Here is a 13,597-nt window from a genome sequence, read left to right as displayed (position 1 = left end):
TGGGGAGGAAGGTGTCCGAGATAGTCCAGGCGAACTTAAGGTCAGGGTGGAATGTGTTCGTGAAGTCTGTGAACTGTTTGACCTCCTCATGGGAGCACGAGATGGTGCCAATACAGTCAACAATGCAGCAGAGGAAAATGTAAGGAATGGTGCCATTGTAGCTGTGAAAGATGAATTGTTCCACATACCCGACTAAGAGATAAGCAAAGTTCTGAGAACATCTCCGGGACACGGACACTAAGCAATCCCACTACCCTGTGGCTGAACACTTTAACTCTCCCTTCCACTCCCCCAAGGACATGCAGGTCCTGGCCCCCTCCATCATGCAACAACCTGCAACATCCTTCCACACTTTCCTTAACTCCACTGACTTTAGTGTCATCCACAAATTTACTGACTCATCCTTCTAAGCCCTCATCCAAGTCATTAATAAAAATGACAAACAGCAATGGACCCAAAACTGAACCTTGCGGTACACCACTAGTAACTGAACTCAAGGATGAATATTTCCTATCAACCACCACCCTCTGTCTTCTTTCAGTTAGCCAACTTCTGAATGAAACTGCTAAATCACCCTCAATCCCATGCTTCTGTATTTCGTGCAATAGCCTACCATGGGAAACCTTATCAAATGTTTTACTGAAATTCATATACACCATATCAACCACTGTACCCCATCAACCTGTTTGGTCACCTGAGGTTTGTGAAGCACGACCTACCCTTCACAAAACCGTATCAACTATCTGTAATCAAATTATTCCTTTCTAGATGATTATAGGTCCTAGCTCTTATAATCCTTTCCAAAACTTTGCCCGCAACAGAAATAAGGCTCACTAGTCTATACCTACCAGGGTTGTCTCTACCCACCTCCTTGAACAAGGGGATAACACTTGCTATCCTCCAGTCTTCTGGCACAATTCCTGGAGACAATCATGACATAAAGATCAAAGCCAAAGGCTCTGCAATCTCCTCCCTCGCTTCCCAGAGAATCCTAGGATAAATCCCATCCGAACAAGGGGACTTATTTATTTTCACACTTTCCAGAATTGCTAACACCTCCTTATGACCCTCAGTCCCATCGAGTCTAATAGCCTGTATTTCAGTATTCTCCTCGACAACATTGACTTTTTCTTGTGTGAATACTGACGAAAAATATTCATTTAGCGCCTCTCCTATCTCTTCGGACTCCGCGTACAATTTCCCACTACTGTCCTTGACTGGTCCTAAGCATCATTCCTGATGAAGGGCTTATGCCCGAAACGTCAATTCTCCTGCTCCACTGATGCTGCCTGACCTGCTGTGCTTTTCCAGCACTACGCTCTCGACCCAAAGCTTACCCTAGTCATTCTTTTATTCCTGACATACCAAGAGAAAGCTTAATCCTACTTGACAAAGACTTCTCATGTCCCCTCCTGGCTCTTCTTAGCTGTCTCTTTAGGTCCTTCCTGGCTAACTTGTAACTCTCAAGTGCCCCAATGAGCCTTCACGTCTCCTCTTTATATAAGTCTCCTGCTTCCTCCAGACAAGAGATTCAACTTCTTTAGTAAACCACGGTTCCCTCACTGAACCACTTTCTGCCTGCCTGACAGGTACAGAGCAAGGACGCACAGCAGCTGTTCCTTAAACAAGTTGAATATTTCAGTTGTGCCCATCCCCTGCAGCTTCCTTTACCAACCTATGCATCCTAAATCTTGCCTAATCGCAACATAATTGCCTTTCCCCCAGCTGTAACTCTTGCCCAGCAGTATATACCTATCCCTTTCCGTCACTAATATAAACATAACTGAATTGTGGTCACTAGCACTTAAGTGCTCACCTACTTCCAAATCTAGCATCTGGCCTGGTTCATTAGCCAGTACCAAATTTAGTGTGGTCTTGCCTCTTATTGGCCTGCACACATTGGACAAAAACTTACCCCCTTTAAGTACTCAAACTATAGCGTTTCCAGTCAATATTTGGAAAGTTAAAATCCCCCATAACCAACTACCTTTTTACTTTGGCTCCCATCCAGAATCGTCTTTGCAATCCTTTCTTCTACATATCTGGAACTATTTGGAGGCCTGTAGAAAACTCCCAACAGAATGACCTCTCCTTCCCTGTTTCTAACCTTAGCCCATACTATCTCAGCAGTAGATGAATCTTCAAACATCCTTTCCGCCACCGTAATACTGTCCTTGACTAACAATGCCACACCTCCCCCTCTTTTACCACTTTCCCTGATCTTAGTGAAACATCTAAACCCTGGATCCTGCAACAACCATTCCTGTCCCTTCTCTGTCCATGTCTCTGAAATAGCCACAACATTGAAGTCCCAGGTGCCAACCCATGCTGAAAGTTCACCACCTTATTCCGGAAGCTCCTGGTGTTTAAGTAACACACTTCAAACCACCTTCCTGTCTGCCAGTACACTCCTGCGACCTTGAAACCTTATTCATGACCTCACTACTCTCAACCCCCTGTACACTGGAGTAACAATTCAGGTTCCCATCCCCTGCTGAATTAGTTGATACTCTCTCCAAGAGCATAAGCAAAGTTTCCCTCAGGATATTGGTGTCCCTCTGGTTCAGGTATCGACCATCCTGAATAGCTTCACCTTTTGGGAGCTGGGCGGTGCTGGGTGAGATTGGAAACTTTTTTTTTAATGAATCCTCATTCCCTTTCCTTTATTTCTCCAATGAAATGTCTGCATTGTGGTCACTAACACCAGTGCTTCACCGGAGGCTCACTGATGATGTTACCTAGTGTGGTGACAAAACGTCTGAAACCGGACCTTCCAGCTCAGCGGGCAAACTTACATCCAGGACCTCAACCTGAGTTAGAAATCTTCTCAAAAGTTGCTGACATCCTGGAGTCCTTTGTAGTCATACCTGTCAGAAATGGCAGAGTTTCTTCCCTAAAGTCATTTATGAACCAGATCGGGTTTTTACAAACTTTTTGTTGATTTTGTGATCACCATTATTGAGGCTACCTTCAAGTTCATACTTACAGGAATTGCTGAAAAAACTCAGTGGATCTGGCAGCATCTGTGTAGAGAAATCAGCATTTCAGGTTGAGTGACCCTTCCTCAGAATTGATTAACTCCTCAGAACTTAATGAGTTTGCACTGCCTGCTGTGGTGGGATTTGAACTCCTGTCCCCACAGCATTAATTTGAGCCTGCAGTTTACTAGTTCTTTCCCATCACCTTAGATCACTGCCACCCCCCCCCCCCCCCCCCTCCAAATAACAACTTGGACAACATGACATGTGAATGTGTTTTCTGCACCAACATGGCTTCAAGAGCCTATTGATCTCCTATTTCTTTGTTGAACTAGAAACAATGACTTGGACTCAGATCTCCACAGAATCATTTGAAGATAGTATTCCTCGTGCAAGAGCTGGTCACTGTTCAGTTTCCATAAGTACACGGCTGTACGTGTGGAGTGGACGAGATGGCTACAGGAAAGCTTGGAACAATCAAGTCTGTTGTAAAGACCTGTGGTATCTTGAAACAGGTAAGTGTATTTTAGGGAAATCTATTTACAGTGCTATACATAAAAGTGCATATTAGAAAATATGGAAGAGAAGATTGAAAAGGTATTTTAGAGATCCCATTGAGAGCTTAAGGCTATATTAGTGTGCTAACCAACATTCATCCTTCAACCAACTATGTTAAAGCAGGTTACCTGATCACTGTCACATTACTAATTTTGATCCTTTGCATGCGTTTTGACTGTTCTATGATGACAATTGTGTCATGACCCATTTGGGAAAGTGTGCTGATTTTAGCATCCAACTACTCTTTTGGTCATCACAAAAGTTAAAAGTCCACAAGTTGCCCACCTTGTGGACTAGTTTTACAGAAAATGCTGACCAGGGTTCTGTACTTAACATGAATTAGTATTTGGTGCAAAGTAGTAATTTTAACGACAGGATATACATGAATATATATGAAGTGTCACCATGTAACTTTAAGAAGGGGTTAGAGTTTTAGTTAGTAAACCCCAACACATGCATGCAGTCAGATACAAAGTTCTTGCCTTTTATAAAAATGATGAAGTAGAGCTAAAGTGTATGATGGTGCTGTCACTTTAAAAATGTTATTTTATCCTGGGTTTTTGTTTGGGAGAGGTTGTAAAGGCAGGAATGACTGAAGAAGGGCTTATGCCCAAAACGTTGATTCTCCTGTTCCTTGGATGCTGCCTGACCTGCTGCACTTTTCCAGCAACACATTTTTCAGCTCTGATCTCCAGCATCTGCAGTCCTCACTTTCTCCTAGTAAGTTATTGATGCACATTTTGCAAGTCCAATGACAGGAAACATCATTTGGTATTGACAGCAATACATGAAAAGATAGTGGACTCAAAAACTCTAAAGCAGCATGCTGTTTTCGGTGGAAGGGTGAGCTAGCTTGATTAAATGGCCCATCCATCTGAACTACTATCTTATCTTCCATTCTAACTGTACCTACTTCTAGGGAAAATAAATTTTCCATTTTTTTCTTCGTAGAAAAGCCGCCTGCTCCTGGCAAAGTCCAACTGGTTCGAGCAAGTACCAACTCACTTGAGGTCAGCTGGGGGTTGGTCTCCACTGCCGACAGCTACTTGCTTCAGCTTCAGAAATACGATGTTCCAACGGTCACCGCTGCTGTTACTCCTTTGCCAAGCTCTGCAGTTGCGGGCATCCGGCCAGCCTGTAGTCCCGCTCCTGCGGCAGCAGCATCAGTATCACCTTCTCCAGTACAATCAGGAGTCCGTTTTGTTACACAGACGACCCCTGCTGTGGGAACACCGGCTGCATCCCTAACCACCAGTGCAACATCGCCTTCTGTAGTCCGGATTCCCATGGCTGCAGCTTCTCCACGTGGTCCAGGTAAGATGCTTCTAACTTTACTTGGTAGAAAAAAGCACTAGTGAAATCTTTGTCCATGTTAAAGTCACCCTTAGTCCCAGAGGCCTGTTCTCACATTGGAAAGACAACTGGTGGTACATAACTCGAGGGTCACTGCGTCTCCAGTGAAGGGCGAGAAGGTGGACCCTTTATGGTGACCTCAGTTGGTATGGGAAGTGGAACCTTCATGGTGACAACACTGTGTATCGCACGATAGGCATTCAATCCAGCCAAGTGAACTCACTCACCTTTGTGCACATGTAATATGATGTGCAAGAGTTGCATTTTCTGACACACAGCAGTGGAGTTAAAATACTTGTTATTAGTTTGTAAGGAACTAAGCTATTCCTAGCATGGATGTACAAATCGTTGTAACCCTAGTGAAAATGGCATTGTGTCTTCATGCTCACCCATGCGTTTCTAGAAATTTCTATAATTGTGCTGTTTAAAGCAAATTAACTCCCCACAGACAATGTGTGGGCTGGCATTTCAATTATTTGTTTCAAATCTATTAAACCCTGAGAAAGTAATGTTTCCTTAGTGCCTTTTAACACTCCCTTAATCCTTAATATTTTTCTTCTCTAATTTGACTGTAATTCACCTGAATTCTTTGTCATTGTTTGCTGTTTCTTTAAATTGCATTGGGTTAAAGAGGTTGACTGTTGGCTCATTGCTCATCAAAGTCGGTGTTGCACTTCCACTTCTACCAATCCATGGCACAACCATTTTTAAAGCTGATGGTTGAGCATGGAAGCATCTTGACAAAAAAGATACATGACCCCACTCAACAAATTCTAGTCAATGTTCTCACTGACAGGAGCAATGTTCTCACTGACTATCAAGCCCTAATACTGTTCCAATCACACCATTGGTATGGATATGTTGGTTCCGTTACCAAATTGGCAATTGATTCTCTTGTACTACTAATCAGAATAAAAGAAACATTCCCCAGACTACTTTAGTAAACTCCCCTAAATAAAACTTACTTTTTAAAGCAAAAGCAGACATTATGCTAGAGAAACTCAGTAGGTCACCTTGGACCGGAAAGGTTAACTCTGCTTTCTCTTCACACGGTGGCACAGTGACTCAGTGCTGAGCACTGCTACCTCAGCACCAGGCACCCAGGTTCAATTCCAGCCTCTGGTGACTGTCTATGTGGAGTTTGCACATTCTCCCCGTGTCTGCGTGGGTTTCCTCCAGGTGCTCCAGTTTCCTCCCGCAGTCCAAAGATATGCAGAGGTTTGTAGAAGTCTCTGAGCAGTCAGAGCTAGAAAGAGTGGGTTGAATCAGAAATCTTCAAGTTAAAATGGGAATGATGCTTCACTGTGATTGAGTATATGTGTAAAGGGAAAAAGATTTGAATTTTTCTTTTCATTTTGCTATTTATGTTAAGATTTTTCTAATTGTTAATATTTTTATTATCATATTTATATGGTGTGTATGGAACTGTTTTAGTTTTCTTTTTATGTAATAGCCTGTGTCCTTTTGTTAAAAGAACATGGCCAAATCGGTATGAATATATAACCACGACAGGAACCAAACTGCAAAAATAAAGCTCTTGTCTTATCAAACCAGGTTTCACTCTGAGATCTGACTTGTCCAATGTTGCCTTCAGGTGAGATCATAACAGTGATATAGAGCAATACAGAGCAGAAGTTTAACTGAACACGGTCAAAAGGAACCCTTGGGCACTGAGTGCCATCAGAGATGGAACATGGTTCCCGCAGCTTTTAACGAATAGGAATTCACCTGGAGGTCCCTGAACCATCAGCAACAATAATGGGCCATCAGACATCTTTATTGCTTGCTATTTGTAGAACCTTCCTAAAGTGTGTATTTGCTCACAGATCAATAGTGATTACACCCCAGAGATAATCCATTCATGAGAAGTACTTTGGGGCATCGTAAGGATATGATGATGCTACAAAAATGAGGCATTGTTCTTTTTTTTTCCCTTATCTCCAACCTTTACCTCTAACTCAAATTAGTGAAAATACATAACCTTAGATTTATGCAGAATAATGGCAAAGCTAACAAAACATTTCATAAGGATTGGAAAGTTCCATGCGTTTCCCCAAGAGATTTGCGAGGTTAAAATGCAACAAAGTGTCAGCTGTGGTTCAAAAGCAGTTCTTAAATCAGAGTGCAACATTTAAGATGAACATGCCAGTGTACTACGGGGGGATAGCTCCACTGTCGCAAGATGCCACTTACACAAGACATCTCATAAGTCTTCTCGGAGGAGCAGCGAATCCTTATCAATGTACTGATCAATTGTAAGCCTTAACCGAGAAAAGAAATGGTCTGATTGTGATCGTATTGCTGTCTGTGGGGATTAGTTTAGATTACTTAGTGTGGAAACAGGCCATTCGGCCCAACAAGTCCACACCGACCCACCGAAGCGCAACCCACCCAGACCCATTCCCCTACATTTACCCCTATGCTGTGAGCAAATTGACTTCTACGTTACAGCTACATCATCAATTCCAAACAGTACCTCATTAATTGTAGAATGCTTTAGGATGTTCTTGAGCGTACGAAAGCACGATAAAAATACTTTTGAGGCTAACTGGTTTCTTTGGACTGACATCTAATTGATCTCTCAACATAGCCTCACCGATGATCAGAGCCACAACAGGGCAGCCAGTGGTTGCGTCAGCAGCTTCAGCAGCACCTCTCATCACTGTACAACGGCAAGCTGCACCTCAGGGCAAAACACCCAATACTGTGGCAACCCTTCCACCAGGTGTTCGCATGGTGATGCCAGCACAGACTACAGCAGGGACTGTAAGTTTTGTGTTGTGGTTTTTGAAGAGTAAAGTCTTCAGTGAACTGTTTTGCAGGTGCAGAATCATATATTATCTCATATGTTTGTCTCAAAGCTCTAATTTCTAGTCAAACTCTTCAGCGTGGGTAACTGCTGATGCAACTTAAATTAATCAGGATACTAACTCCAGCTGCCACTTTATATAAACAAAGCTTTTGGTTTAATGGTCAACATTTTAGGCTGTGTAATTTTTATTTTGCAACGCAAATGTGGTAGTGGTTTCTTGGAACATTACACCAGAAAAAATGTTTTGTGGATATTTCAGTAAACCATTAATCTTAGAATTTTGCATGTACTCAAAGTCCCTGCCCTGTTCTCCATTCAATTGACAGATATTAATTTGTAAATTTAGCCTGGGTGAGGCAAAGGGGAAGAAATTCAAGTAGCATACACATCATTACTTACTATCTAATAATTGTTACAAGAATGAAAAAAGAATGCTGGAGGAAATATTCAGCATCTCCATAGGAAGTGGACCAAATGGTCATGTTGCCGTGCTGTCCAGCTCTATGACTCAACAACTCTATAAAAAGTTACAAATTTGTTCTGAATTGATGACCTTTCATCAAACCTGGAAGATTTTAGGTTTTAAATAGAAACACAGGAGATAGTGGGAAAATAGGAGGTAATGGCAGGAGATAATGGGAAAAGCCTTGACAGGATAGAGGACAGAAGCGATTAAATGACAAAAGGGATGATGGAATAAGGTTGGGGAAAGGGTGACAATGAGACAAGTATTAAAGCAAAACGTGGATCCAGACAATATGATCGGTTAAAACTGAATAACAGTGGCCAATGGAGGGAGAACTTGGGGGTAGCACTGAGCCTTATCAAGTGAGTTTAGGCAAAGTGCTATTGCCTGGGAATAGTGGATGATGAGCTGGTAGACCTCTGATATACACTACTGACTGTATACCAATGAGCCCCTCTGACTAAGAAAATGGGAGCAGTTATTAAAATAATCTTGTATTAGAAATGTAGATGTGTATGAATGACAGGCTATACCTTGCGGGCTTACCTTTTTATTCTTTCATGGAGCATTCCTGTCGTTAGCATTTGTGACCTATTGCTAATTGTCCTTAGACCAAGTGATTTGGTGGGTTGCCATTTCAGAGAGCAGTTGAGGGTCAGTCAAGTTGCTGTGGTTCTGGAGCTGCATGTGGCCAGGCCAAGTAAGGACTGTACATTTCCTTCCTGAAAGATTGTGAGTAACTAGATTTTTTTTAATGACAATTGATCATAGAATATCAGTTATAGAATCTCAGAATTTTTACAGTGCATTATGTTTGCATTGGCTGCCTGAATGAGCAATTCACTTAGTGCCATTCTCCTGCTTTCACCCCAGATCTCTGCATGTTCTTTCTTTCTTGGATGACAGTCTGGTTTCCTTTTAGAATATTACAATTGAGCTGCACATTTAGGTAGTGCATTGCAGGCTTAACCATTTTAGTATGAAAAAGTGTTTTCCTGATGTCACTTTTTTTTTGTTTGCTGCTTGCACCGGTTACTTAAATCTATGCCTCATCCTCTTTATTAGTGGGAACAATTTCTCCCCATCTACTCTGTTCATTGTTTTGAATAATTCCATCAAATCTCCTGTCAAATTCATTCTCTTCAGCGTAAATAGTCCTAATGTCAAGTGACCTCTCTGCTCTTGTACTTTATCCCCCTATTGATAAAGCTATTTAGAAGATACTGTATGCTTTATTAATCGCTTTCAGAACCTGTCTTGCTACTTTCAATGACTTGTGCACACATACACCCAGGTCCCTGTGCTCCTCAAAAGTTGTAAACTTCATTTAGAATTGTGTGTCCATGTTCTTACTACCAAAATGATGTACTTCATATTTCTCCACATTGAACTTCATCTGCCACCTCTCTGCCAACTCCACCAACTTGACTGTTCTTCTGAAATTCTATGCCATCATTCAAGATTCATATCGAGGGCAGCACGGTGGCTCTGTGATTAACACTGCTGCTTCACGACGCTGGGGACCCAGATTTGATTCCAGCCTTGGGGTGACTGTCTGTGTGGATTTTGCACATTTTCCCTGTTTCTGCCGGGTTTCCTCCGGGTGCTCCGGTTTCCCCTCAGGCCAAAGGTGTGCAGGTCAGGTGAATTGGCCATGCTAAGTTTCCATAGTGTTAGGTGCATTAGTTAGAGGGAAATGGATCTGGGTGGGTTACTCTTCGAAGGGTTACTGTGGACTTGATGGGCCAAAGGGCCTGTTTTCACACTGTAGAGAATCTAATCCAATACAATAGGCCATCGTTAGTCAGAGTAGCTTTCAATTTCAGATTTTATTAATTAATCATCCTTAAATTCCACCTGTGGTATGATTTGATCCCATGTCCCCAGAGTCTTAACCTGGGACTCTGGATTACTATTCCAGTTACATTGCCCTACACTGTCTCCTCAGCTGTGATGGCCTTTTGAACTGGTAACCAGCTAAAACTCCTATGATGCCTGTGCAAGTTCTTCGAAAGATCTGGCAATTAATCCCACTCCTGTTCCCTTTCCCTATAGGTCTACTCATTTTTTTTCCCCTTCAGGTATTTATCCCTTTTAAATGTTGTTACTGTGTCTGTTTCCACCAACTTTTTCATGTCATGCTTTCACAGCGTGTTTTTCTTTGTATCATTGCTGGTCTTTTGCCAATTGCCATCTGGTTTCTGTATCTTCTACTGGAAACTGGTTCTCATTATTTACTCCATGAGATTCATTATCTATTTTTGAACTTCTATCAAATATTCCTTCAACCATTCCTGTTTAAAGAACTGGTTGAATTTTCTGAGGAGGTAACGAGGAGGAATATTGAGGACAGTGTCTTGCTGGGGTTTACATGGATCCTTGTAAGGGTTTGGTACTGGCTTCCTCGTTGTTCCTGATTTACATCAATGATTTGACCAATGGAGGGGGCATGATTTTAAAAGGTTTGCAGATAGAAATTCAGCTTTAAAAGTTGGGAAGAAAAGACTCTAGACTGCAGGAAAATATTAAAGGACTGGTAAGAAGAGTAGAGAAGTGGCAATTGGAATTATGTAGCAGAAGTGTGCACCATCTCCAAGGTGCACTGCAGAAATTCACTCAGGCTTTTTAGACAGCACCTTTCAAATCCATGATCACTATGGACTAGAAAGATAAGGGAGGCAAATGCCACTTCCAGGTTTTCCTCCGAGCAACTCACCATCCTTACTCTGAAATATATCAGCATTCCCTCAGTGTCATTAGGTCAAAATCCTACAATGTTCTTCCTAATGGAATTCTATTGCAACAGATCTCATTTTTCCCAATGTTGGGTCACTTGGCCAAAATCTCAAAAGTCCCTTCTGAACAGACTGTACCACATGGTCTGCGGAGGTGCCATCACCTCCAGGGAAATTAGGGGTGGGCAACATATACTGGCCCATTCAATAACACCAGCCTCCACGATTATTTTAATTTTAAAAATTACAGGAGGGAGGTCACAGGGGAAACTTCCAAGGATGTTGCCAGGAATGGAAATTTTTTGTTAAGACTAGGTAAATCTTGAGGACCGTTTCTTTTGGGACGACAAAGGATAAGGCATGATTTAATTGATATGTATACAATTCTGAAGACCCCAAAAAAAATGGATAGGAAGGACTCCTTTCCCTTATCAATCAGGTCAATAAACATTTAAAATCAGTGAAAGAAGGATTAAAGAGAAAATGAGTTATCTTTTCATCCAGGCATTGGTGGTGATGGTCTACCTGGAAAAAGTGGTTGAGACAGAAATGCTAATCAACTTTAAAAGTAACATATTTGTATGCATAGATAACGTGCCTTAATCTAGCTGGAAAATGAGATTGGAGTGCATAACTGTTGCTCAGCTGTACAGCTGCTTCTTGACGTTTGGTGCCCAGCACTGGTGACAATACTCCAGGTGGTTGCTAACCATTGTCTACAGCTTCCTTGCTTTTGTATTATGTGCTCCTACTTATAAATTTAGAGACCTTAAAAATCTTAAAAGCCCAAAAATCCCAAAAAAGCAATCTCAACCAATTCTATCACCTTAAAGACCTGTGTAAGTACACCTTCTGATCTCTGTGCCTAAATTCCATTTAAAGTTATACCATTTAGTTTATATTACCTCTCTTCATCCACCTTGTTGAAATAAATCTATTTGCTCTTTTCTGTTAAATTTCATCCGCCAATTCCATCTCCTGAGTACATTGATAGATCAAGAACTTTATGCATATCCTTTTGTTTGTTTCTGTTTTGTCTCCATACTGTTAGTCTCCACTCTTTAAAGAAAGGAGAAACATGGGAAGTCAGAGGACGCATCCAGGACCTCTACCAATTGAAAGCTTTCTTATAGATTTTTTTTTTGTTTGTCTTTACAAACTTGATTTAGAAGATGTTCTCTCTCCTTCCTATTTACTCATTTTTGTGAAGTTGTTGTAAGTGGAAAGGAGGTTTGATTTTGTGTTGGAGGTTAGCATTACATTCCACTCATTTTAACCATTCTTTTCCCAGGCACTCACTTCCAGCCCACAGATGAGTGGAATGGCAGCTTTAGCTGCAGCAGCTGCTGCTACTCAGAAGATTCCTTCCAGCACGGCAGTTACCTCAGTTGGACTTCATCCTAGCACAACGCTGGTGAAAACAATCGCAGTTGCTCCCGGAGTCAGTACCTTGGCAACCACTGTGAAGGTAGCCACTCCATCAGTCATGGTATGTCATTTCAAAAAGCCATTGTGAATAACTCTTTTTTTTTGTACCTTTTATTCTTTGGAGAGTTGTGTGAAGTAGGAATTGCAGACTGGTTAACAGTGACCGTAGATTCTGTTTCCATGGTCATAATTGTCTTTATATTGGCCAGTAAAGTGTTTATGACACTTAGAAGCAGAGGGGATTTTGAGCTCCCGTAAAACAGAACAAAAAACAACTGACTAGATATACAGCTGAGCACCACATAAGCTATGCAAATTCAGAAGGCCTGTTGGAGCGGGCAATAAATGCTCACTTTACAGTGATGGCCACTTTCTGAAAATGGAGAAAAAAGAACTAAGATTGAAGCATTAACTGCTTGGTCAAGTTTGAACCAGACACTTATCACACGCTCACTGCATTCCCAGTCTTATCTCATTATACTGCCGTTTGAAAACTTAGACATGTTACATTAACTTGCTATATTTCTACTGCCATCCCTTACCCCCTCAACAACTTTGCACAACCCAAACTCATTATGATAGTTTAGTAGATATATCACAGTTCCAGGAGTGAAATGAGTTAAAATAAACGTGACCATCCACCAATCTCTGAACAACCCGGGTAGCAAACATGGGTCTATATTTGCATATTGTTCTGTGTTACGCTGGATCATCCTGACCTGACTGCTTTTTTTGTCAGGTGGAGGTGGTGTGTTGGGCTGTATTATGGAAGTGGTGGTGCCACAGTGTGTTATCAAAAATCCTTTGATCATAATATCTTCATATTACCGTTTATCACGCAACTTGATTTACATGTCTCCCAGGTCAACACACCGGCGACCTCAATGTTGAAGACGGCTGCTGCCCAGTTAGTGACACCGACCCATGCTGCCACTTCCACTGCTTCAGCTAGACCCATCATCACAGTGCACAAATCAGGAACAGTCACTGTGGCTCAGCAGGCACAAGTGGTGACCACTGTAGTAGGTGGGGTCACAAAAACAATTACACTAGTCAAGAGCCCTATCTCCATGGCTGGAGGAAGCACGTTGGTAAGGATGTCAACATTCAATTGTGTTCCTGTTTACTTTAGCAGCTCCAAAATTGATGAGTTCCTGAATGTTCTGTTATGGATAGAAGAATAAGATATTACCTTGTGCTTTCTGAAAGTTTAAATCGTGAGCCTCTACTCTCTCCTGTTTAAAGGAGTACAATGGGAGGCTTTGAA

General features: G+C 41.8%; 1 protein-coding gene across 1 annotated transcript in view; it reads left to right on the top strand.

Annotated features, from left to right (window-relative positions):
• The window catches only part of LOC140483570 (host cell factor 1-like), a 116,026-nt gene that overhangs the window by 44,500 nt on the left and 57,929 nt on the right, over positions 1-13,597 (top strand). Inside the window, exons 7-11 of the mRNA XM_072581786.1 lie at positions 3,314-3,493; positions 4,488-4,850; positions 7,480-7,655; positions 12,194-12,391; positions 13,194-13,421. Of these exons, the coding sequence (XP_072437887.1) occupies positions 3,314-3,493; positions 4,488-4,850; positions 7,480-7,655; positions 12,194-12,391; positions 13,194-13,421 (1,145 nt within the window). The remainder of the gene's footprint in view (positions 1-3,313; positions 3,494-4,487; positions 4,851-7,479; positions 7,656-12,193; positions 12,392-13,193; positions 13,422-13,597) is intronic.

Source organism: Chiloscyllium punctatum, chromosome 12 (genome assembly GCF_047496795.1).
Source record: "Chiloscyllium punctatum isolate Juve2018m chromosome 12, sChiPun1.3, whole genome shotgun sequence".
Classification (NCBI taxonomy): Eukaryota; Metazoa; Chordata; class Chondrichthyes; order Orectolobiformes; family Hemiscylliidae; genus Chiloscyllium; species Chiloscyllium punctatum.
Note: the sequence above shows the minus strand (reverse complement) of the source record. Positions and strands in the feature narration are given on the sequence as shown.